This window comes from Cyclopterus lumpus, chromosome 14 (assembly GCF_009769545.1).
Source record: "Cyclopterus lumpus isolate fCycLum1 chromosome 14, fCycLum1.pri, whole genome shotgun sequence".
Classification (NCBI taxonomy): domain Eukaryota; kingdom Metazoa; phylum Chordata; class Actinopteri; order Perciformes; family Cyclopteridae; genus Cyclopterus; species Cyclopterus lumpus.
In genome coordinates this window covers 4,608,115-4,635,060 of record NC_046979.1, presented here as the reverse complement: position 1 = coordinate 4,635,060, position 26,946 = coordinate 4,608,115, and the positions used below count along the sequence as shown (strand labels likewise).

Below are 26,946 nucleotides of genomic sequence, written 5' to 3'. Positions count from 1 at the left end.
CCGCAGCGTGCTACCGCCACATGCACAGTACGATCACACACACGGAACAACACACGTCGCACACGCGAGTCCGTTGGTACGGTATCACAGCAGAGCATTTAGATGGGACACATTTAGGCGGACAGCATGCGCGCACACAGGGCACGCAGTTAGAAAACGGCATCTCTGCATTGGCGCTCACCCGCCAGCGTTCCTCCCTTGGAAGCGGACTAAATGCAGAGGGACTGTTATGTAACTCCAGCTGTTTTCTCGCGCTCGGTTCATACTCAAGAGGAAGTCCGCGTGCACATCGCAGCTCAACGCGTTGCACCCCGGCAGCGAGCGACAGCCCTGGGCCTGCAGCTACTGGTCACAGTTTCGTACAAAAATAATTAAATAATAAATATTCCCGTGGCGACGGGAAAAGGACCGATGACGACGCCGGGGCCGCGTCGGGGGGGTTGACTTCAACAGAGTTGACGGGAAGTCCAAATCAATGGAGATGACATTTGATTAGATTGCGAGAGCACGACACCCGTTTAGCTAATTAGTAGTAGGTTCAAATTGGCACTGCAACAAATGATTGGGTAAATGGCAGGGGGGGGGGGGGGGGGGGGGGGGGGGGGAGAAAGATCATTGGCTTATACAGAGAACGTCTCTTTATACAAAAAGACACAAATATACCTATATTATATATTGCACTCTCCAAATTTACTTCCCCCCCCCCCCCTCCTGTGCATACAGTATGATATGTGGATATACTACACATTTGAATGTGCTCACCAACACGTTCTCACTTCCAACAAGACCAATACAAACGCTTGGCGAGTGGCCTTGTGCTTCAAACTGATGCTCTAGGTACCCCTCCAGTGTCCGGCTTACACAAGCCATGGCCAGTTTTTGCTCATGACGTACATATTATCGAAATAAACGTTATTAAACAAAAACTTTACCTAGTTTCTAAGATAACTACTTAAATTGAGGTAAGAAAAGTACTTGGTTAGGCTTTGAAAAAGATTGTGTTTTTGGGGTAGAAATGTGTTTCTTTTGTCACGTAACAAAAAAAAAAAAAAAGGTAAGTTATGTAACAAAACTCCGCTGAAATAAATCAAAGTTGACATTATTTCACACAACATGAATAGCAGTTTCCTGGGTGAAAATGCTGCAAAACAAATGACTCGGGACCACCCGACCACTGGGAGTAACTGGTCTCATTGGGACAAATCACAACAGTGTCACAGTAGAACAGAGAAGTGGGAATATCATACTATTAGACAGTTTGTATGGCATTTAATCATGTTTCCACCTCATTGGAAATTCAATTCATGGCTGTGTTCATAGACAGCCGAGCCTGATATTAGTGCATGTATGCTAAAGAACAAATCCAACGATATATAAAAAACATCTCTAGAGCCACATAGGACAACAATGCCATAATGATAATGAAATAGCAACACAGGGCTAAAAGTTCTTGATTGCTGCATATTTGACAAATTGCTTCTCGCGACACCCAGTGACATTTCCTCCCTCATTTCATTTTATGCTTTGCATCGCCTTCCTCCTCCTTTCTTTTCCTGTCAAGGCCCCACAGCCGAGTGAGCATGCAGCAGAGAGCTAATATCGCTCCACTAATGCAACCCTTCATCTTCCAGCTCCACCCCTGTTTTTTTTCGTGGCAGCAGTGCGGACTGTAAAAAATTATGGATTTCCTTGCAAATGGTAATGTGGAAAATAAGCCGGTGAGAAAAAGACAAGGAACAGAGGCCCCGGTTGACTTGAGTGAGACTGGGGGCCTCTGAAAGCTGAGGTCTTGGTTCTTTACAGATTAGAAGATCAGTCCTTCCAGCACTTCCCCTCAGGGCCGAGCAAAAGGAGAGCGGTGGAGGAAAAGCTTTTATTCTGATGCAGTTCTGCCAGTGTTTCCATCCCAGAGCTACCGATGCTCAATCTCCTCTCTGAACCAGCTCCCAAAAAAGGCTTTTTCTGCTGTAATGCAGACTTAATCTCCAATTACAATGTTGGGCTTGAGTAGCAGAAGTCATAATTACGGTACCTCTTATTATGTAAATTAATTGACTGATTCCAAAGAATTAATTGCCTCTTGTCCCAAGTTTGATTATCAAATGAGCATTTTTGGATTCTGTTTTGATTTCTTTTCTTCCGGTGGAAAGAATGGGATAACAAGGCAACAAAAGGTGATGCAAATGCAACGCGCCGGACGGATTTGAAGATTGAATGTGAATATTTACTCAAAGCTACAACAGATGAGTCTTTTTGGAACACGCTGTGTCTGCGGATATCAGCGAGTTAAATGTTTACATTTTTCCGAAGGATTTAGACCAATTTATGGTCAAATGTGTGCAGGATTTTGAGATTTCCTCATATGAAAAATGTCCAGAGAGATTGTAAATTGTTCAGGAGGTGCTAAATAAATGGTTTACATACTGTTTTTAATCAAATGGTAACCTCTGGTAGTGGGAAATGAAGCCAATGCAGAAGTGACAAAAACTGCAGTTCACCAAATGGCCACCTTGGGCCCTGATGTTAAAATGGCTAACTTTAGAGCAGAATTGAACACGTCTACAGCCTTGAGACGTGCAGCATATACTGTATTGCATCCGCAGACACTCTGTACAAAGAGTGCAGTCAATCACATATCCGCTTCACTATTCGAGTCTCAGCATAAGGCTTTAGCCCCAGCTCCACGCCCAACCCCCGTGATGTGCCCACAGTATTCAAATAGAGTTGTATCACCTCAGCCTCCTTGACATTTTCCAAGTTAAACCACCTCCAAGAAAGCGTGAAACGAGTGGTCCTAATCCCTGCCTTGGCTCCGAATCAGTGCCTCCGGTTCATCTCAAGCAGGCTTCAAAACAAAAGGCCTGGCAAATGAAATGCATGGGCATACAGGCGGCGTACAATGTGGCCCACCTGAATGAACCGGTCTCAACAAAGCCACGGGGATGAGAAAGGGTCCCGTCAAAGCTCCGAGTCACGATTTCCCGTGTTTAATGAGAAAGCCCTCAAAGCTGGAAAAAGCCACACCCTTGACTTGTACCCGCGAGGCAACTTTAGAAGAAAATAAATTAGACGCATGCTTTCCATTCTTCTCAGTCATTATCAGTAGATTAGAACTGCAGCAAGAATTAACAGTCTAATTGGTTCTGTTAAACAGAGAGAGACAGGCGCTATAAGACCTATTGAGCTGAATTCAATGAACTGCTGTCTTCAGCGGTTGAACCGGTGGACGAGGTCAGCGTTCAAAGTCTCGGTAATAATGCAGGTTGCAAAGTGAATAGGTACGTGTCGGAGGGAGGCAATCCAATCCACATCAGCATCCAGCCGCTGGGTTTGTTTTGCAATAAGCAGTTGTCATTGGCAAGGCTAATTATGAGGGCAGCAGTTCCACTACAGGATACATTTCCACACAACAGAACCCTCATTTTGTCTGTCAGGCATTTAAATTCCTCCTTCCTATAGAAGATAACAGGAGCATAGGAAGAGCAATTAAATGCTGCTCAACTTCGGCGAGATTACACTCCTGAGAAAGACAGCCAATAAGAGCAGGTTTATTGCCTCTGAGAAGAGGAGACGGTATGGTAGGAAACAAGAATGTTGCACCACCCGCAACCGCATTAAAAGAAAGAGATTAAACCTCTGCAGTTGTGACCCATATGCTCGTCTCTAAAGTGAAATAAATGTCAGCAAATTTTACACACGTGTGTCCAAATTTGAATTAAGATACAGTAAAGCATACTGCCTGTAAATTGACTTCTATTAAATGAACAATATGCTGCACCAAACATGACTCATCTCATCCCAGGGTCACCTTTGAGCTTAACGTAGAGAATCCTTACAGTGAAACAAGCGGATAATGCACAATGGCTCTCACACAGCTTCAGCATTAGACACACAACATTTCAAAAGCCGCAGGATGGAAATACAGACAAGCGTTCAAAAGAAGAAGATCGGATATACAAGCTCCAAAGATGCATGATCATCCCTAGAGATGTCCAGATACAATGTTTTTCCCTCTAGATACCGATTCCTGAACTTGCATATTGGCCAATACCGAGTACCGATCCCATAATGTTGTGACACACTAAAGTATGTACTATAATTGTTTTTTTAAAAGCTGTATACTACTAATACCATTGGAATGCGATACGATTGCCACCGTTTTGGGATGGCCTGGCCTAGGCTAAACCCTTTGTAAGCATAAACGAAAACAGTGAATGAATGCCAGAGAACGTTCTTTAAATAATCTACTTTTTAGAACGAAAAATGTTGCTAAACTGCATAAACTGTTGTTGCGCTCTCTGCCAGCACCGTACCGGTAGGTAAACTCTCGAAGGAGGAGTGACTTGGCTCACTCGTTTTTGATGACGGAAGTGGCTAAATAGTGAGCCATGTGCAGGACGGCTCTGGTAGCGAGTGGCACATGTTGTCCTGCGTGCCATAAATGAGCCGATAGATGATAACGCGATATATGGAATCGGTGCATATGCTCGCCCACTCGCGGATACCCGATTCTGCATATGTCGTCCCCGTCCCCCCAATCGCCACACACCAATATTGATATTGGAGGAATCTGCAAAACCCCCAATCATGTTCATTGACTACAGTTGACAAAGTCCCCACTTGCTTGTGCTTTTACAAAAGAACACAATCATACGCTGCATAAAGAGAAGCTGTTTCTGGACAGACCTGTGTATTGTGTGGTTTTCTGGTAAGTGAAACAACAGCGAGGGATTGTCTGTCTTTTGTTTCAGCACTCAATCGGCAAACACTCAAGTATGCTCATGGATAAAACTGAACGAAATAGCTTGACAATTTATTCACACTAAACTACAGATTAACGGTCACGCGGAAAAGCTGTCAGATGTCACTTCTCGTCCGACTTTTCTTTTACAACCTAACCACATCCACACAGGCACCCCGTTTCTCCTGAACAATGTTAGTCTTAGTTTTGTTAGTCTTGGTTTCCTTGGAGATTTGGAGACGTTCTTACTCGTTTCACATACACTTCCCACGCGCTTCGTGTTTCTGCTCGCAGAGACGAACATTGTTGTTTCTCACAAAGCAGGCCTACCCAACTACTATATTAAACCCTTTGCAAAGTGCTGCTTGAAATGTGCTTTCAGCATGTTGTGACCCTTTCCAGCTGGCACAAGATAACTGAAATGTGTTCTCAGTCCAGATACATAAATGGTGAGATCTTCTGGAAGTTTGAGTGAGGTGGATTGAGAAATCAGACCACGTCAAAGGTCTTTAACTGCCTTCATATAATAAAGAGTGAAATTGGGGGGGGGGGACTAGATTACTCGCTGCATGCGCCGAGTTTCCATCCCATAGTTTTCAGGATAAAAAAAATAATAATAATACTAATTCATACACACACATTATATATATATGCAATGGCAGTGAATTAGATTCTACTGAGCATACAGACCCTATGATGCAACCGCCACCACCAAATCACCTTTTATTTGATAGGAATAAAGTCCATCAGACAGTTCAGTCCCCCGGTGGAGGCCGACCGCAGGGGAAGGGGAATGTGTATTACCTTTGGACAAACCCCTTTCACTTCTATTGCTTGTCCCCCACCCCCCCCCCCCCCCACCCCACCCCCACCACCACCTTTTGAAAAGACGAGGCAATTTGCTAGGCATCTGCACAAAAGATGAGTTCACTCGCACAGATGGAAGTGACAGATTGTGGAATGAATTCCATGTCGATGTTTTTGAAGGTGTCGCAAAGTCCAAAACTGAACTGTGGGGCATCGAGCACGCGGACATACCCTTAACTCTAAAACATAGGCCTTTTGTCTTCCTTTACCTCGACTACAGGCTTGTAGACACAATTTCATTTCAGATTACCTGTTTTAAAAAGACGTCTCACGCCAAGCGCCGATTTCCCCTCAAATTTGACTGATTTCATAGGCTCTTATGATTGCCCTCACACTCCTGCGAAACGTGTGTTCGGCGAATTATAATTTAAAAAAACATTCGGACAGACCTTGATTTCAGAGAATTTTTAATCGGAGCAATGGAATCCTTTGTTCCCCACACAATGCATTGTGTTGCGCAACGTGTATAGTGCATCCAATTTTAATGAGACCCCTCTCTGTGTTCACTTCTGCCCCCATTTGCTGTTTTTTTTTTTGCCATTAATGCAACACAAACAAAACAACTTCCTACATAATTTCATGTTGTCTTGTTGTGTTTCAACCCAACGACCTCCTTGCGGCTTAAAGAACACAATCCCTCGCTACTGTCTGGGTAGGCTTTTATTGTGGAATATGTACAGGAAAGTGTTTATTTTGCTTGGACAGGACCTATTGGGATACCAGCTCTAAATGAGACATGCAAATATATAACAGTTTTGAACCCAGAACAACTTTTCATTTCATTCAGCATAAATACGAAATCTATGTTTAAAATAGTCCATTTAATAATCTTCTCGAGTACAGCAGAACAACACAAACCCCAGCGATCATATTTCAGGTAGTACGATGATGCTTGGTCCAACTAAAATCTAAACTTATTGTTGATCTCACCCTCTCCCTCCGACTTGACTCTCATTAGTGTAATATCAAGTCCACTGATTTCTTTACATTTAGCAGAAGCCAGTGTAGGTACGAACTCTCGGGACATTACGGCCTTTTGTTCTTCTCGTCCACAGCAGCAATTCTACTCAGCACTTCACCTCAGGATTGCTTTAATGAGCACATGAATGCCGCCTTGGTTTCTGTGAATCAGAAATCCAGCTGCAAGATTGGTATACTGTAATCATCAGACCTGCTTTTAGTGGGCTTGGTGCATCCCCAGCTCATGTTAGGTCTGGATCAATACATGGTCAATCCCTTCCCTGAGAGGACGTATCGATTTGATTCCTCTGGCTGACCGAGGCCTAGCGCCCGGCACAAAAGTACGACCATGTCAGAGAAATCTATTCACGGCAGCTTTGATAGTCTGTAATGTGAAATGTGTTCGATACCAAATACACGGCCTCCCGCAGTTTGAGGGTGGGGGGGGGGGGGGGGGGGGGGTGGGGGGGGGGGGGGTTCAGGAGACTCCTTGGAGTTCCCATCAAATAGATTTGTACACACAAAATGGTTCATCTTCTTCCAGTATCATGCAGATTTAAAATCGGGGAGGATTTAGCGTCGTTACCCTACAGATTTAAGAGCAAACCACGAAGAGTAAAAAGTTACTTTCCTTTGGCAGGAGTGTACATTTCAAGTAAATTGGGATTGCTACCATTTGTGTTTTCATATTTTACAACCGTTTCTGACATCTCTAACACATATTGCTCTATTCTTGGAGCTCATGAAGACCCGTCTCCCATTGAATGACAAGATTGAGTTAATGTCTTCTAATAGTCTCATGAGGAGCATTCTGAAAGCAGACACTAGAGGAGCGGGAGCATGCAGCATTGTGTTAATGAATGTGTACATAGCGTTCTATTTGGTTTGGGGGGGGGGGGTTAAATTAGCAAATGCTAAGCGTCACAGCTCACGCCATAGTTCTGTCAGCTGGAATAAGTTTACCGTGGTGTGAACGAAGCCACAATGTCTTGGAGATGATTAATATTTGATGAAGGCTAAGTGCAGAGAGGGAGCCATAAGGTTTGGTTTGCTGCTTGGGGAAGTGTGAGCAATTGTATGCGACGAGGAGAAAAAGGTCAGCTTTGTTTGGCATCAGTGTAGGTCACCACCGAGAATGTCTCATCTTTTGTTAATGGGTCCATTCACAACAAGTGTTTTTTTGCAAACTGTTTATTGAAAACTTGCTGGGTTTCCTTTGGCTAATTTGGTCTCAAGTATCATGCAACGTGTTTAAAGGTGGGACATGTTGAGCAATTTTAACCAGCAAGATATAGCGGTAACATTCATTACACTTTAGAAAAATTAAATGGGGATTGTAATTAAGTTACCAATAAAGAGGTAGGGCTCAAAAGGCAGTCTTCTTCAAATGGGACCATGCAAAGCAAACCAAACCAAAACTAAATACACAAAGTAACAGTTTCAGTACAATTTGGATTATATAGAAAAGTCTTGTAAACTACATGTCCCTTTGTGGAGCTATTTATCATGGTTTGGGGGTAGTTCTTAGTTCTCAATGCACTGCAATGAAATTTTAGAAAATATTGTGCCTCATCCCTATCTAGCACCTATTGGAAGAACTGGAACGAAGAACTGGAGCACTGACTGCAAGCCAGGACTTATTGGCCAACATCAGAGGCCACGCTGTTGGATGAATGGGAGCCAACCGTCAGCCAGGATTACGCCGTCGTATGGATTCCCAGATGAGTCAAAGCAGCACATTAATGCCTGTGGTGCTGAAACGTCATTTTTCGCAACTACGTATGGATGCAATGTCCACATATTCATAGCATGTGTATAGCATATATATTAAGCCACTTTGAATTTCATGAGCCACCCCAATAATCTACAATTTTCTAACACCTCTCTTTTGGCTGTGAAATATTAACCAATAAGGTTGGATACATATTTAATAAACAATTCTACATTTCAACTGATGTAGTGTATTATTGCAGTGGAACACTGCACAATCCAACAGACCTTAAAATAGTTCATTAGTTGGCAACAGTATGGAGCCTATTAGTAATAGATTAATTTCAACCTGGGGAGTACAGGAGCTGGCCTAAGCCTAGTCATGCACAAGCCAGGATATGTTATCCAAAGCTGTTCAAAGCATCTAAATATGGAAGCAGTGGGATACTGAATGTTTGGCTGCGCCCACATTATATATATATATATTTCTATACAGAATCAAAGCGGGGTTTTTTGTTTGTAGAGACTCCAAAAAGGTCAGAAAGCACTTAGTGCATTAAAAAGAAGATCAGACAAAAACTGACTGCAAGGCAACAAAAAAAAAAATCACCTAAAAAAAAAAAAAGGAAAAAGAGGCACAAGGGAGTTGCAAAGAGGCTGAGGTACACTGTAGCTTTGGGCATCATTTTTATTTTATTTCATCGCAGATTGCATGAGCAGTGTTATAAAACTATGCATACTGAAAAGATGAATACCATTAGGTAAGCACCCTTACCCTAAATGTGCACGCTCGGTTGTCTATTTTTGGAGTCCGCGACCATTCATTTATATATTGAAACTCTCTTTAGACAGCCATGACGACTCAATCATATGGACTGGTAAACAAAAACAATGAACCGATACCTGTTAAAGGCTAAAAATAGCTGCAGACTAGAGTGATGATTCTCAGCGGGATTAACAGTGTAAGCGACTTCTTAACATCATCCGATTCAAAGTTAATATCAAAAAACCTCAAGATGTGTGCAGCGTTCTGTGGTTGCGGCATCAGGAGAACATCAACATTAATACATTTGTAATAAAATATAATGTCTGTCTTATAAGATTCATAGAAAACTATATTCATAATAACTAAAGGCCATTTAAACCATTACCAAGTAACTGAATACTGACGTTATCCAGTTACCGACACGCCCCCCCCCCCCCCCGGCCCCAAGTAAAATATGTTATAAAAAAAGGGAATAAATTCAATGTGGCAAAAAAAAAACATCTGGCACACGTTCTACTTTTTAGTAATGCGATAGCACTTTCTAATAAAAACAAAAAACAAACACTGTTTGTGAATTCAAAGTAGCGTTTTTTTTTTTCTTCGATAAAATACATGTAATATCCATGGATTGTGAGCTCCAGTCACTATGACTACCTGATGACTGCAGGCTATGCATACACATGCACTCACAGGCAGGTAGTGAAAACAGCCGAGGCTGACTGATGCACTATTTATGCCATGCAGCAACATGGTGATGCTATGCTGATGGCAGTGCGAGTGGGGGGAAATTACCAGGCAGCCTCTCCACAGGCCTGACTGATTATGCTCAAAGACTAGCCTGGGTGCACCATTATCCCCTTGTTTCTGAGGGGGGAGGAGGGGGGGGGGGGGCTGATTGTGCTACCATACCATACATTTGTTTACAAATAAATGTGATTACTATTTGATTGTCAGAATCGTCATCGATTCAGTTTCCCTCCGAAGCAGAACGAGCGAGATCATTCTGAAGCAACTCGTAGGCTCAAATAAATGATTTCCTCTCATCTCAGCGTGTCAAATAATGGTGTCCAACTGTGGCGCATTCGTGAACGGATCATATCGTGTACACAGCGACGATCATATTGAGAGCACAATGAGCACGCAGGTGTGTCAGAGCTGCTAATTTCAAAAGCTGCTGGGAAAACTAAATCACTCGCACATGCAAAATCCTCCTCCGACAATATGCTTTAATGTCCACGCCTGATCTACAGTAACAGTGTTACAGTAGCAAGAACCTCGTGCAAGAACATGTGTGTGTTATTATTCTTTGTGTGCCACATCAGATTCTGCACAAAAAAAAATGAGAATCAGCATAGCGACTACCTTGTTATAACATAAACATGCTCTATGAAGCCAGTTAATGACAGTATATATATATATATATATATATATATATGAAAAATGAAAATCGTTGACAGAAAATGACTTTAAACCAACACTCCTGATTTCCAACATGTTCTAAGCAACAGCGAGGCCGAGCAGCGCCTACACATAATCCAATAGGCAATTCTAAAAATGGCTTATGATGCAATGGGCATCGACCAAATGTCTTTTAAAAAGTCCAACTTTAACCTTGAAGGTCATCACGTACTGCCGAAACGAACAGTAACAACACAACTACCCTAGTACATTCTCAACGTTCTTTTCTTTCCCAAGCTTAAGCCTCCATTAAACAATGTCCAATTGTTCCAACCGCTCATTAATTTTAGTGGGAAACGCATTGTCAGTCTCTAAGCCACGGTACATTATTTTCTGGCACAGACTCAAAATCATATAGAAAAGTGGCCGTGTCAGCTTTTTGCTAAACACTGGTTCTTGTCCCAGTAGCTTCAATCCGTGTGAACAATGGAGGGGAGGAGCTTTAAAAACTAGCCAGAAGAAATACAACGTTTTTCATCCTTCAGTTGACCAACAGAGTCGGTTTCTCTTTTGTCCCATAACATCATCGTCAGGGTAACGGACATGACTTACTTCATATTCATATTCTAGCAGAAATGCAGGGCAGAGTTTTTTTGGGGGTCATGGGAACAAATTGTAATCTAGGTATATAGTAACATTCTGAACCAAGTAGTTGCTAAACTAGTTTAAAATGTTGTTGCAACATGAATTAAACTTTAAACAAGTATCTGATCTGGTCTAAAAAGTAATCCTTGTGGGTGCATCCCTTCCTTTTAGGCAGACACATGCTATAGTCATTAAATCAAGATCTGGGGGTGGGGGGTTCCTTTTGAAAACTTGTTTTACTAGTGCGTCAGTTTAAACTGACGTTTCAGTACCACAACAAAAAGAACAAGTAGAAATGGAAAATCTTTGCCTGAATGAAAATTGGCAGACATTTTAAACTCACAAAAATAACTCCAGAAGACGATTCCGACCACACATAAAACGCCAAGTTTTACACTGCTGTCAAATACCGCGCCACACTCAAAAAGTATCAGTTAATGTGTAAGGCCAAAACATCTAAAAAAGTGAAAATTAAAGTACTGTGCAGTCTATAACAGTCTCTGTTATTCAATCTTCACTTGAATTACTGTAATTTTGCAGCCATATTTAATAACTGAAGGCTAAAGTAGGTGAGGGCCTTAAAACCAAGAACTCAATAAGCTTGTTGTCTGCTGATTAATTGAGGTCATTTTTATATTCAATTTAAACAACCACTCAAAGCCAATATATCTCAGCCTGGCTCAGCATTGCTTACTAATGAATCACTGTCCTTAGTATCAGTCATTAGAGTAGTCTTTTTGAAATAAAGATTTTTAACACACATCTCCGTAGCACACCAAATATGTGTTTAAAAAAAAAGAAAACAAAAATATATATATCTATATATTTATATATATATATATATATATATATATCCCTAAAGGACTTTCAACATCAGAGAGGAGACAAATAAACAACTCGAAAATGTGAATAAATCACCTGCTGATATTATGTCATGGGCTTTTATTGTTAAAGGTCAGAATGGAAAGAGTGAATCTGGTCTGCGCTCCATTTGTCAAGGTTGAAAGAAGTAATAAAGTTTGCAGTCTTGGTTTGAACTATTATAACTATGAAGCAAAAAAAAATAAATCAACGTTGTTCCAAAAAAAAAAGAAGTAATAATCGCGTTCCAAAAGAAACAAAAACTATTGCTTTGTAATATTCGCATTCTGTTCAAAAATGTATTAATTCGAAAAATTACCTTGACGTGCAAATAAATCACAGGGGGGGGGGGGGACAAAACATCTATGTATGTAAAGGCCCTGATACTCACACTAATCACTTACAATTTGATGCACACTTATAGCAATAAACTGAAACGCTCGTTAGTCTATGAACTCCTTTCACAATGAGGCAAAATTCTATTTGCAAGAAAGAACCCTATTAGAGTTTTCATGAATATTAGTTCACTTAACAAAAAATGGTCATCTCCTTCCTGTCGCATTAATGCCCAGATGGCGTCTGGCATTTTAAGACTTTAGAAGAGAGCTCACAGTTTTAAATAATTAATGTGACCCCATATGATTAATGGGCAAAATGTTGGCGTCCTACATGCAATTCTCAGGGTTCATCCCAGCATTACACTGGATAGTAGGAGATCAAATCATACAAATGGAGCGGCGCTGGACTTGCAGTCACAGTTCACTACCTTTTGCAATTTGTTCCTCCGAAATGACCCACAGATGTCATTTTTCCAAACATTAGAGAGACAAAATAGAAGGCAAACCGACATGGCCGTCACACTCAGCCTTTGCTATTTTTGCTCTGAAATGACCCACCCTTGTCATCTTTCAGCATATTAGCGTGACAAAATTGGAAGGAGATTGAAGTGGCACCATCTGTGGGTGACGGAGGACGCGATGAATTGATTTTTACTGTCTGATGTGCTCTTTCACACCATGCTCCTTTTTATTAATATTATTGACGGACCACAGTGGCTATATGTTACCAAATTAAAAAATAAATCACAATTCACCGATTGATTACCAATTCAACTACTCCACTTGCATAATACAGTCGTTACTCCAAAATGAGATTTGTTTATTGTAATTCGAGCGTAACATTGTTAAGATCTGGCGCATTGGACACCAGCAATCACTGAACAATTGTCCATACATATGTGCAGGTGCTTCTACAGAACTATACTTAAATTAATTGATAAATTGGGCAATTTGAACAATTCAGAGCGTGAGTATTGGTGTTACAGGGAAATTAAAAAGCTGTTCGCATTCAGAAGCTGAACACCCGCAATACGATTTACCGGGTTTGTAGAGTCTTCATTTCTTTAGCCCACAAATGTAATAATATAAACAATACCAAATTTAAAATCCACGTGCCAAAACACGATTTGCGGACTGTGAAAACAAGATGTATCCGTTATGCCCTCGACCACTCGTAAACCCAAGAGAATAAGAAAATATTGGATAATCTCATAAAGGACAGCAGAACAACAAATGGTGGCCACTCATATCGCTTCCTGCATGAGGCCCATTGCTATGGCCGGTTGAACAGGATGACTAAGGCTAAAATAAATGCGGTCTTCATTGTATAAATAAGCTTTTGAGACTTCATATAAACTTTGCATAAGAGTATAAGTCTTGTCTCACTCAAGGAGCTTGTATAATATGTGCGGTATAATGGTTCTATATGGCTTTCAAGAAGCACGATTAGAGCCTTCCAAGCATATAATTATTGGCCAATCATTCTGGTGTAGGAGGTTATATAATGTATGTGGCGCCATCCTCCGCGGGCACTGTTCAACAGGTCAGAGATGACATGGAGGATGTAAAGTGACGGCGATGTGCTAAGTGGCTCTGGAAGTGGTGGTGGTGATGGCGAGCGAGAGCATTGTTCTCAGGTTTCATATTTGACAACCCAAAGATTTGGATCATGAACTACTGAAGTTGCTGCACGTAGACTTCCAAGGGCCATCCTTAGTGTTCAAGAATGTTTACAAAAAAAAAGGTATTACAATTGGGAGAGGTAATACAATAGCTATATAGAAGATATTTATACATATTGTTATGTACCACTGCTAAGTATGTCTACTTGGCCTCGTCCCCACCACTGTGGATGGATGGATATACAAAATATGTTAATAACTGCGTGACATTATTGGATATGTTGTCACCCCAGTTGGCTTCAAAATAACTCTACTTGTAAAGCGCTGCACGTCGGTGGTGAAGCTGACAATGTTTACCTCGTCCCACAATAAGTAAACATAATTTCCTCACTGATCAATTATTAATGGAAAACAAACACGCCACCTCGAGTAAACAGTTTTTTTGTTGTTTTTTTTAAAAAGAAGAAAAAAAAGGTCAGTGGCCCCTGAAATGCCCAGATTCGGGATGCAACATTTTCGTCAGCCCGATTAGGTTTTTTTTTTAATTTTATGCCGTTTTGTAACTCAAAAGAAGAAATGTTAAGATAAGTCACGATTCTGTTCAGCAAATCAGCAATGCAGAGGGAATTAGATGATCCCGGCACGTCGGGTCAACTCCGCAATGCCAGACAACCAATCAATACGCAGACAGTATGCTAGACTCGTGGCTTCTCATCCTCAAAAAAAAATAATAATAATATTCTTATGCGGATTAACTGCTCCTTCATCCATTTTCATTTTTAGTCGAGAAGGTATTAATCTGACAGCCAAGTGAAGCCCAACAAATACTACACACTTCAAAGCAGCGGGAACTGCTTTGGAAGAAGAAAACGGATGGGTTCAAACATTTCCTTTCATTCCTATTTTCAGCCTGAGACATATACCCTTCCCATGGTGTTTTAAACAACTTTCAGTAAACCCTAAAATAAACAGTAGCTTATTGATGTTCCAACTGAGCATTTCAGCTCATTTAAAGTTAGATCCACTGCTTAAGTCGAGTAAGGGCCAAGGAAGCAGGTAAAGCCACGTGTAAATTCTCAAGACCCACAATACATGAATACACCAAGGTCCTGTTTTTACTAAGTAGATCCCATCAAGCCGTCATATTCGCTTTCATTACTATTTAATGATTTTTTTTTTTTCGCCCCCATTGAAACTGCAGGCCCTTCGTCAAAGCCTGCCTCATTTATTTCAAGTTCAGTTAGCGTTGTCCTACATTTCACAGAGTCTTCCACCTCCTACACAGAGCAAAGTGTCTTTTGGCTGCACTGCTAAAGGATAATTAGAAGGAAAAAGTACAAACATTATTTATTTAAGTGCTTGGCGATGGGATACTCATGTAGGGATCACAATGCCCACACACAGTGGCGTGTCCAAATAACTTGTGTAATGGATGGAAGGATGGTCAACCCAACAGCTTGTCCTAAGGTCAAACAGCAAAGAGCCAAGACCCGGCAGAGAGGCCCGGGTTCCAAGAGTTCCTTCGGTGGACAAATTGGTATCTGTACCTCCCCACGAGATGCGATTTCTCCCTGAGTGCTCGCTCGATGAGAGCGCTCGGGGGGCCGGGGTCTAGATAAGAAAGTAAAAACCAAAACCAGACACAAGACGACTGAAATATGTTTTGCTATCAAACTGCATTTCATCTATTAGAACCCCTAAATAAAATTACTAGAAATCCGTCAATTTTTTCCTGTGGCACTTACTATACCGCCAGTAATGCACCGTCAAGTTGTACCGGTTGTCTCATTTGTGTGGCTGTTTGAGTGATTTATCAGAAATATTTATAGTTTTCTAATGTTACTGCGTGCCATATTCAAGGGAGAGAGCGCGAGAGGATAGCTTCAGTGAACTGGATTCAAAGTCTGTCAGATCAGAGGCTGATGGAGAACAGGGGGGTGGGTTGTCCTATTTGCTGAAATCGTGTTGTTTCCAAGGCCGGATGAATTGCTTTACTGGAAATAAACAAAACCAAAATGCACACACTCATTTCCAGCAAGAGGCAGATGCTCAAAAATAAAAACAAACACTTTTTACATCACTTCGGCGAGTGGTTATATAAATTGTCTGGTTTTGATAAACATGTTTCGTCTTCTGTAACGTGTCCATGTGTTACGCAAGTTATCCATTGTGGAAGACATGGTCAGGTCAACATGTTCCATCTCAGACTTAATAAAAACACAGAGCTACTCATTCAGTCAAATCTCCCCGTACAGACACTCGGATTTCAGAAGGCCAAACTGCAGAGAGCCTTCGAAGTATCGAGAATAGCATCCCATCAAAAAGGTGCTTTGTGAGTCAGGGAAAACCGTTGACATTGAACATCCTCTTGTGTGGTCTTCATCAATAAGATGTTTGCTGCCAATTCTAACTGCACTAAATGTTGACTCACTGGGCAAAAGAACCCATTTCCGATGCCAACACGCCATTTCTGCTTTTCATATTGAGAGGCAACAGAACCCGACGACTCGCTCAGGAGCGAGGCGAACCAAAAAAAAAGGCAACAGAGCTACTATACTGATGAATCCCCAAAAGGGGTTTTAAATTGCTGCAGTTATTTTTTTAGTGGGGGGGGCGACAGCCAGCATTATTATCCCCCTTTACATTCACCGTGTGTTATACAAGCACGGTGCGTTAACAGCCGTTTGATTGGCCGACACCGTCAATATGACACTGCAGCAAAAGTTGAGCCAGGTGTAGCCAAGGGCTGTGTGTAAAAGAGTTAACTATCCGATGTGAGGTCCCGGGACAGGGATGTCGTATGTGTACAGTTTGTAAAGCCCTCTGAGGCAAATGTGTGAGTCTGGGCTATACAAAATAAACTGAATTGAATCGTTTTGAAAATTTTCTTTCAGGGACTAATACAGTTTACAATTGGTCCTGACCGGTCGTGTGCAAATTAGCTTGCCGTTATCCAAGCATATGTTTTTCATAATTATGTTGACATTATCCTTTTTTTTATTGACCGATTTAAAGTTCATTCGTTTATCCTACTGATATAACCATTTTTCAAGTTGGCTACTGATGCAAAACAATACAAATGTGATCATCTCACACTTAAATTGGCATTAATTATTCTGAATTTTATATTTTACTTTCACAATGACAATAATTAATGAGGGTAAAACACCTTCGATTTCAGTCATTTAATACTTCTGGCCAATGCATTAGTAAATTAACGGTTTTAAATATTGTAGTCTATTAAAGCCTTTCTTGATGCATTTGGTTTGTCGAGTCAGTCGGGCCTTCGTCACGAAAGAATTCAGGCGACAAAATATTGATCAATCCCAAATTCGTGTGTGAAACATTTGTTTGTGAATGGAGACCAAAGTCTTTTACTTGCAATGACTCCCGTGTTCATCCTCGGTAAAGAAACATACTGCGTGAATAATGACTAGTAAAAAAACGCTAAGCAACCTCGGGAAGGTTTTTTTGAGCTATTACCAGATATTGCTTTTCAGCGCAAAAAAAAAGAGAAACCGCTTGTGACACTAAATGGAATTAAGTGGCGCTTCGCAACCTTACAATGTACAATTTACAAACAAGGGAGGGCCCCATTGTTTTTTTTTTGTGGAGCAGGTAAGATTTCCCTCCGCATCCTCCAACTGGGACACAAAGAGAATGAGATGGTGCGTTATTGTGCAGCAGTTGTCTGGCATTAGTGCAGGAAATATCAGTCACGACAGAGTTACAACAGACGAGACAAAAGGACAGGGAACCGAGCACAGTGGGAAGAAGGGATCCAGTTCCATGCGAGACGGTGAATCAGCCTGAAGGGTCTCATCAGGAGCAAATTCACTGAAATGTAATACAAGCTGAAGTGTTATGTAAAATGAAAGATGGGAGAACACCAGATCACTCGAGCCTACTGTGCCACGGTGGCTGCTGCATACACCTGCATTGTATTCAGAAGGGCATTCATTTCCCCTCAGACGATTACAGCTGAACACCAGCTGTATTGTTTATTTGGTTGAAAGCACAAATGATATGCATTGATTCCTTATTCAGTCATTGTCGAACTTGGCATTGTGTCTCTGAATGCCGGCAAAATGGGCACCAATTACGAGCGAGCGATGCCTCCCTGTGACTCCGCGGCAGAGCGAGATGACGAAGGCCTCAAACTGGGAGGAAAAGAGCAATCAAAAAGGCCACTTGTTGTCTTTTGTAAATCCAAAAGACGGAATGGGAAAACATTTCTCGCCGTGAGTGACACTGGCTCACAGATTAGATTAGTCAACCACAAGCAGGACTCATAGGGCTTCTACTTGTTTTTAACTGTTAGAAAAGCTTCTGTGTCCTTGACATGACCTTGGTTTATCAAGTGTGTGTGTGTGTGTGTGTGTGTGTGTGTGTGTGTGTGTGTGTGTGTGTGTGTGTGTGCGTGTATATATATATATATATCACTGTGTGTGAAGACTGTTGGTACTATTCACTTTGGCCACCAATAACTTGTCAAAAGGTATGAATGCCTAATGTACAACAACCGAGTCATGTCATGCTCGCACACATTAGCTATTATTTTTTTGCTGTCAAGCCACCATCAATGAAACTAAACCCCCTCAAAAGAAAAAAAACTGAGGTGAAGGTAGACTATAAAAATGTGAAACATCTTAAATGTAGAGTTTTACCAACAGTACAGTGGAAACTATTAGCGAGTGAAAATTGCTGTACGGGAACAACGTGGCTGAATACACAACAATGTAATCACGCGTGCATTCAGCCGGCGGCACCTTGAATGTGGGAATAATCCACAGGGGTTGAATTCTGTGAGGAAATCAAATGCATTTAAATGTGTCATTTTATACAAGGACCGTATTAATTTGAAGCGTTCTCGTCATCTCGAGCATTTCGGTCAAGTCTCAATTGCTTCGGGCTCATTTTTGGTAAAAGACGGTCCCAACATTCTCCCCCCCCCCCCCCCCCCCCCCCCAAACTCTCAGGGGCAATGGTCACAACGGTTTGGTGGGACATCGAAACTCTATCGCGTGCCTGGAATAACTCGCACAAAACATGTCGTTCACGCTTCAAAACCTAGTTATTGTGTCAGTAAATTGGCCAATCGCCCGACAAAATTGAGTTTGTCCTTGTGTGAGGAAATTACTGGTCAAAAAGGTTTCCGTGTAGGTTTTTTTTCACCTCGGAAATGTTTCTTATGTACAAATCAAGTTTTGTCGACACGCACCGCTTACTGTACAATACAAGAATGTCGTGTTTCTTTCCGAGTCGAGGCATGTGCGTGTAGCAGTGTGTTGCATTCACTGTAAACAGAACAGTCACCTTTGATCTTTCATTTAAAGTCACACAGTGAACCGAACATTTGACAACACAAAAAAAACTGGAGTACTATGCACACGCACACAAACACACACAGACACACACACACTCTCACAAGCCAAAAATGTGATAAAGTTTATGCTTTTTCAACTTGAAAATTTTGCTTTTTATTAACAATTTGCTATATATATATTGATAGATAGATAAATAGATAGATAGATATAATATGAAAATGTTCTTTCTTAAAGCAAATTGTTAATAAAAAGCAACATTTTCAAGTTGTTTCCATCATCACATTGTTCTTCATCTTTTTTGGCTAGCGATCGTGCGCGTGTGTGTGTGTGTGTGTGTGTGTGTGTGTCTGTGTGCATAGCACTCCAGTTGTCAGTGTTTGGTCAGGATTGCTTCCATGTGTCAGAGGCGCGGGGCAGATCCACCTGCCCGAGGCTACTCTCTGATGTTGCCAGGGCTCCTCCCTGGGCTTCACAATGAAAGGATAGTTGGTTTTTTTTTTTTTTTTCCCCCCTTCGTTTCTCCATTAGAGTGAATGAAAAAAAATGAAGAAAAGTAGAGCGAAAACACTACTACTGAAGAGGAACAAGAAAAGTCGATCCTGCTCCAAGGTGACAGCCGCCAAGGCAGCCAAGGTTTAAAATATTGCATTTCTCTCCGACTGAGCGGAAGTGTGGAGTGTGGCCTAAAGTCCGATAAGCTTTGAGCACAAATTAATAAAAATCCAACTTGTTTGAACTTATCTGTAATCGTCTCGTGGTCACCAGCATATCTTTATCTGTAGCTACACCGGCGTACGTTAAAACATCGATTACATGCTCGTGGGGGTTTCTACATCTGATACCTGTACAGATCATGTTACTGCATTGCCTATTCGTCGCCTCGGTCGTTTTCAGAAACATGTCCAAGTGTACCGTCACGCCTCAACCCAGCGCCGTCCAGCGGACCTGAGCAAGCCTTTCTATTCTGTAGGATCTGTCACCAATGGGGGGAGGGGGTCACGCTCCAAGAACTGCGGATGTCTGTCGAACTCTGGGGCCTCCAGTTTATAGCACAGGTTTTTTATTTATTTTTTTTATTATAAATCTATAGTGCCCACGCTCTGACCAGACAAAGCTCCTCCAGAGCCACAAAGACAGTCCGTCTATGCAGCACTTAAACCCATCCCATCTCCAGAAGAAACCATCTTGATTGGTTCAATGCCCGGAGTGCCCCTTAAAATGATTATTGGCCGAGGGATTTTTTTTCTGTGTTTACGGTAAAGCTGGAAGTGGAAAAAGTGCACGCGACGCGTTTTACTTTAATCCCCTAGAAGGTAAAAGCGTTATAGTCTTTAGGCTACTGAGAATCTCATTCTCGGTTTTTAAGCACACGCTTGCTTTGGAGGCCTCCGCTGGACAAGACTCCTACAAGTGATGTTTGGAAGATATTTGCATTCGCCTCACTAGCCTTTTCGTACGTCAACATTATGTAAATATGATCATAAATATTCAACCGTCAGTTCAATTTGGACTCGTTCCACAGCCAGATTGTCAGTCGATTTCGGTTCCTCGGCCTATAAGCTGCATTCAGAACGGCAGATTGCAGCCCACGCCCTTCTCTTCCCCCCCCAACCCCCCTCCCCCCCGCCACCACCCTCAAGAGATTTGGAATCGGAGGGTGCTTACTTGACACCCCATCAGTCGGCGGCTCACTAACAAGTAGGCCATAAACCTTTTTCCTCTGTTTGATTACACTAAGTGCACGGAGGCCAGATGCGACCCAGCCCAGTCATCTGTCGGCTTGCCAGCAGAGTCACTGTAGATTGGCTGGGGCAGGAGGCGGAGGAGGAGGGAGGCGCGCGGGGGGGGGGGGGGTGCCCTCCCTTCAGGAATAAAGCCATTGTTCTTCATTACAGCTGGAGAGGCTGCTGTGGGAGGAGTGGGAGGAGTGGGGGGATACACAGAGGGAGAACAAGTCCATTTCCACACCTGTTTCCCATCACCAGGGCTCCTACCAGCTTGTCTCGGAGCCAAACCGCGCTGCTGTTCAGCCCAGTCTGAACTGAAGCTGCCCGAAATCAATGTGTTGTGCCGGTCCGCAGGGTTAACAAACGTGGCAATCTCTATTAAATCTTTTAAATTAAGTATTAGCAACAAAATACTGGCCATGGTATTAACAAAAAAAGGCTTTTGAGGCGTTTTGGGACAACAAAGAGCACCTGCTGCGAGACGTTTTACAGCACGGAGATTCTTTGACGAACCAGCAAAGAAAAGGAGATGAGAAACCGCCTCATCTTGAAATGTGTCCACGCTTTGCACGCACAAAGATTGTTTGTGGCGTGGAATCCCAATGAAAAAAACGACGACGAGTCAAATATCAAGATTCAACTCCTTGTTTTGGAACTTTTAAGACGCCATGAAAATAGGGGCTTCCTAGAAAGCTGTAATTTGAAGAAGAAAAATAAATTTAAAAAAAAAAATAATAAAAAAACTCGACAGTGCGGCAGACTGAACACACAGCGGCCATCATTCATTCCCCCCCCCCCCCCCCCCCCCGAGCGGAGCGATGACTGCGAGGAGCACAACAGGCTCGAGGGTGACGAGGGATAAGCGTGCCACATGAGATCAAATCTTAAATGAGCTGTCACATGAGGGGGTGTGGTTGTAAACGATCACATCACGAGAACCATTGTGTATGCAACGGCAAATACATTTGGAGATTTATTCCCCCCCCCCCCTCGAAAAAACTTTTTTTTCCCCTGATTGAGTGACATCCAACGATATTAATACGGTTTGGTAATCAATCACAACAACGGGGCTCACCAGCGCAGGGCTTTCGCAGAGCTAACTAAAAACTAAAATGCTTCCGATGATGGAAGTAGCCGAGGAGTGAGTGAGCCAACCCCCCCACCCCCGCTTCCCCTCTCATCTGTGCGCATGCGCTCAAGCGAGCCACTCCCGGGGAAGAAAAACGGGTAAAAGATAACGTTTTTATGAGCTGAAGTGCGAGCGAGCGTTCCAATCAAACCGGACTTCAGTCGGATGGCGCTTCGAGATTGCCGGCGAAACTCCGACTCGGCATCGAGAGGTTTTGTGTTGAGTTTCATTTCCTTTAAATAAAGATTGAACGCGGCAATTATCTTTCGTCCGATAACCATTAATGAGTCAAACTAATTGTATGGAAGTAAAAATTGACTTTTGGGCAAGTGGTTTTCTGAACCCACTCGCCCCGGTCATTAATGTTGGACAGTGAACGAGGCAGTAAAGACGGCACTTTCATATGGACCCTTTTCAGCTCGCACATTTCAGCAACCGTCAGTAATGCAGCAGTAAATAAAAAGAGTGAAACTGTGAACTCCAGCCAATAAAACACGTGGCATGCAGAAAATAAATTATGTTTTCGGGTTATGCATTAGGCTTCACGCTGAAATAAGAGTGTGCCGTCTCTCAAATGGACGAAAAGGTGCTACAGCAACGCCAGAAGCCAAGAGTTGGATTAACTCAACACATGTACTACTTAAAAAGTAATGGGATCCAAAAGGGATCTACTTTTTTCTTTTCCCTGTCCCATGTCTGAAGAGAGCACAATTATTTGAAGATAAACGGGCGAGCTGAAATTGCAGCATAACCATCAATGGGGAATATGTTGGTATTTATTCTCTCGCAAAGATCAAATGTACACAGTAGCTCTTATCCGCCGTCATAAAAGATAAGAGATCAAAAAAGGGCACTTGAAACCACGTAAAACGGGAGGAAAAAGAACAGAGGTGATGTTTAAGTCATCCATAACTACATTTATTAACTAGTCATGGTCGAGTCACGTCGCTGTACATGCAGGGCAGGCGTTCAACACGCACACCTGCAGCGTCACACCGTTGCAAAACTTCACAAAAAAATGAAAACAGATACGCTTCAGTCAACTTGAAGGATTGCCCAACCGAGTTTTCAAGTCTGGGCAAGCTCTCGAGTAATGCCTCGAGTAAAAGTACCACGCCCCTGGTGTTCCGAGTGTATAATGTGCAACACGCTTACTTAATGCGTGCACAAAGAAGAAATTGGATAAAGATGACTAACGACACAATAACACATGGTACTTTTAAGCACTGTGGCTCATTTCAGTCAGTACTGGGATTATTCTCTCTTTTGACAAAAAAAAATTAAATATCTTTTGGTAAAACTGAAAAGGGCTTCCAATGCTTCAATAAAAAGATCTACAAATGTACAAATCCATATTTGTTGAAGCCAAACTAATGACTGCAATCACATATATATATATATATATATATATATATATTTTTTTTTTTTTTAAATTAAATATATATATATATATATTTTTTTTTTAAAACAATGTATGTATATATATATATATATATTAAAATTATATATCATTTTTTTAAATATATATATTTTATAGTATTATTAGTATTTGAATATAATAGGATTATGTAAGATACTATGAGCACAAGTTGAGACTTATGTTAAATTGGGACTTCCTGTTTGAGTCGGTTAAAATGCATATAGGCTGCACCCACGGCCCAATGAAGACGAACCCCACACAATGTTTCACTTGTTAGCTTATTTCCAAAAAAGGGAGGGACGTGGTCTCCGGCGGGACTCTGTGGATCCACTCACTCGTCTGAAACCACAAAAAGACACGGCAGTGGAACGTGGGGGAGCCGCTTCCTCATAAATCCATTTAATTTGGAGCACTTGTGTGATTTGATGACCGAATAGACGAGACGAGCCCGCGTGCCAAAATTGAACTTAAAGTCTGAGGTGAAATTAAACTACTGCAGCCTTCTCTCTGGATGCGCGGCAATTCATACCTCTATTGAGTGAGAACAATAAAAAAAAAGAAACATCCACCTAGTGCTTAGCACAATGAGCCTAAAGTGTGCGCTGGAGGTAAATAATTGATATGCTTTGTGCAAGCCTGAGCTTTTGTTTGAAATCAGTGGAGCTCTTTTTCCTGTGAAGGTACAGCAGTGTACACTCGCACTGCCCACTGATCAGAGATCAGCAGAACCTTGTTATGCTTGTCCCTGGTGGCTCTGTACTGTCCCCTCTCATATGGGGTGGAAAAGAAAGAAGAAAACACACACACATTAGCAGTGTGCACCCATTTTAATGGACACAACGTCATGGATTTAAACCCGTTGGATAATCCACAATGTGACAAATGGAGACATCTGCCTCCGCTGTCAATCTCTGCATCAGAGGCTCGAGCTCAGCAGAAAAACGGTTTAGAGGCTATTCGTATGAAGAGCAGCTTAAAAACAGTTTAACTTTGTGTTTAAAAAAAATAATAATAATAAAAAAACATTCGTGACATTCGTCATATAAAGCGGAGGGGGGGGGGACGGCACCACGAAACAACCACCCCGCAAAGCCCCAGTTTAATACACGTGTGTAATCGTGTCATTGTGTAACCCTCTTGAAACGGGGTTCTAGTTTGTAACAGCATGCGCGTGCCGTGGGGAGGGAGAGGGGAGAGGGGAGAGGGGCGGGGGGAGTGCGTTGCCCCGACTACGAGTATTTCACTCCATCTTCATATCAATGCGCAAAACAAACATATTACCCCGGAGCGACCGTGCATCTCCGTGTGTGTGTGTGTGTATATATATAAAGAACCCGGACTTCATTACATCAGTGCGGGGTGAAAACAACGTGTTTTTGCCCATTTCCGCAGCACGCCAACTCACAACAACCTCCTTTTCTTTTTGTATGTGTGTGTGTGTGCGTGTGCTGCTTTTAAAAGCATCCGACTCAGATTAATACACGCGCACGAAAACCCCTTTGATGTCTCCCGTGCAATGATGCCACTGCGTATCCAGTCCCCGGAAAAAAAAAAAGAAGAAAAAAAAAACACAGCCAGGAACCCGATTGGGAACTCGGGCAAATAAATCTTCTCTTGTTTACCAGCACGAGTGCGTGCGCATTAAAAAAAAGGGGGGGCTAATTTAAGACGTCGTTTGGACGACTGCGAGGTGTTTTTCACTTCGGCTTCAGTTTAATAAAAATAAAAAAAATATTTTAAAAAACCGAGCAGTCGTGATTTCGTTGCAATTGCAACTTTTTTTAGAAGAGCTTCGCATAACGTTGCCCACCGGGAGAAGTAGCCTACATACGCTTAAAAAAATGTAAATAAAAATCTGGAGATTAATTGGCAAATAACTGCAGATTCGGGAGCAGCCTCGCCGCCACAGTATTGAGACCTGTTCCAAGTTCCGGGCTTACATGTGTGTGTGAATCTCTCGCTCTGCGGCGTTCAATAAAAAAAAAAAAAAGAGAGTTTTTGAATGGAGTTATTGCTTCTCGGCGTTATCGCTCAACCTTGCACGCTGGCTGGCCGGCTGGCTGGCTGACTGGCTGGCTGGCCGGCTGGCTGGCTGACTGGCTGGCCGGCTGGCTGCATATTCCACCGCTGTTTTCAGGGGGCTTTGCAGCAGCAGTGCGGGGCTCACCGTTCGGAACAATGTGGCACGCACAAAAAAAAGTAACCGAGCGAGCGGAGAGACCCGGACAAATGCCCCCGTTTGCAGCGACGCCACATGTACCCTCTGTGTGTGTGTGTGTGTGTGTGTGTGTGTGTGTGTCCGCGGAGCGACACAAGACCACGCTATTTGGTGGTTGGGTTCTTTTCTTCTTCTTCTTCCCTCTGTATCCTTCTTGCAAACAGCACTTGCTCCATATGAGAGTTGCCAGCTGTGTCGCGGTTTTAGAAGCGATTTATAAAAAATGGTGAGCGGAGCAAAGTGATGTATTCCTAAACAGCGTATCTGTAACGCCTGTTTGTGTACACACACACACACACACACACACACACACACTCATCCGCTCGTTCTTGTTCCGCATTTCAACTTTACCGACAGTTATAGCTTTTCTTACTTGCTCAACATAATCGTTCATCATGCACCCAAACGCACCGCCACGCAAAAACAATTGCTATATAATAATAATACCACAACATTTGCACTCGGGGGAGTCCGCATTCACGGGGAATCTCGGAAGGAGCAACAAAAAAAAAAAAACACACACAAAAAAAAGTGTGCGTATTCCATTTTTAGGCAATACATTGTAGATTTTTTTTTTTTTTTTTTAAAGTCCTACCTTTGAGAAGAGCCGCTTGAAACATGAATAAAAAGAGAATAGTCGCGAGAGAACCGCTGCCAGTGATCGCCATGTTGGACACCTGCTTCAGTATGGCAGAGAGAGGCAGCTTCACCTATAGCTACAACGGGAGTCAGTTAATGAGATGCGCGCGAGGGAGGGCTCTATTTATCATGCTCATTTTCAATTTGGCAATAAAATAAAATCGTGTTGCCTTTTTTTTTTTTTTTAAAGAATGTGGGGTTTTTTTTATAACCCACGACTCTTTGAATTTACTTAAAATGGAGAAGTAGAAGAATAAAAAATAAAAAAAACTAGCTTTAACGCTGTGTTGTTCTGCAGGGGGGGGGGGGGCGTGTGTGTGTGCGTGTGTGTTTGTTGGATGGATCCTATGATGGTTTCATGATCATGTCACTCATGAACTGAACAGGTGTTTTGATTTTTCTTTTGTATTTCTTTTTTTGTGTGTGTGTGTGTGTTTTGGAAAGTTCAAAAACTGACGTAGTGGCCCCCCATTTCAGACTAGCGGGGGCCAGGCGTATTGTCTTTTTGGAGCCACGAAGGGGCCCCGCCGACAGGTACTCCCCACCTGCACCGTGTGTATACAGGTGAGAACCAGGCA

The 26,946-nt window shown here is 42.3% G+C and overlaps 1 protein-coding gene across 3 annotated transcripts in view; it reads right to left on the bottom strand.

Annotated features, from left to right (window-relative positions):
• cadm1a (cell adhesion molecule 1a) overlaps positions 1–26,443 on the bottom strand; it is a 330,464-nt gene extending 304,021 nt beyond the window's left edge. For all 3 annotated transcript variants that reach the window (XM_034550066.1, XM_034550068.1, XM_034550067.1), the window contains exon 1: positions 26,325–26,443. In XM_034550066.1, coding sequence (XP_034405957.1) covers positions 26,325–26,397 — 73 coding nt within the window. In that variant the 5' untranslated portion in view covers positions 26,398–26,443. The remainder of the gene's footprint in view (positions 1–26,324) is intronic.
• Positions 26,444–26,946: the final 503 nt, after the last annotated feature.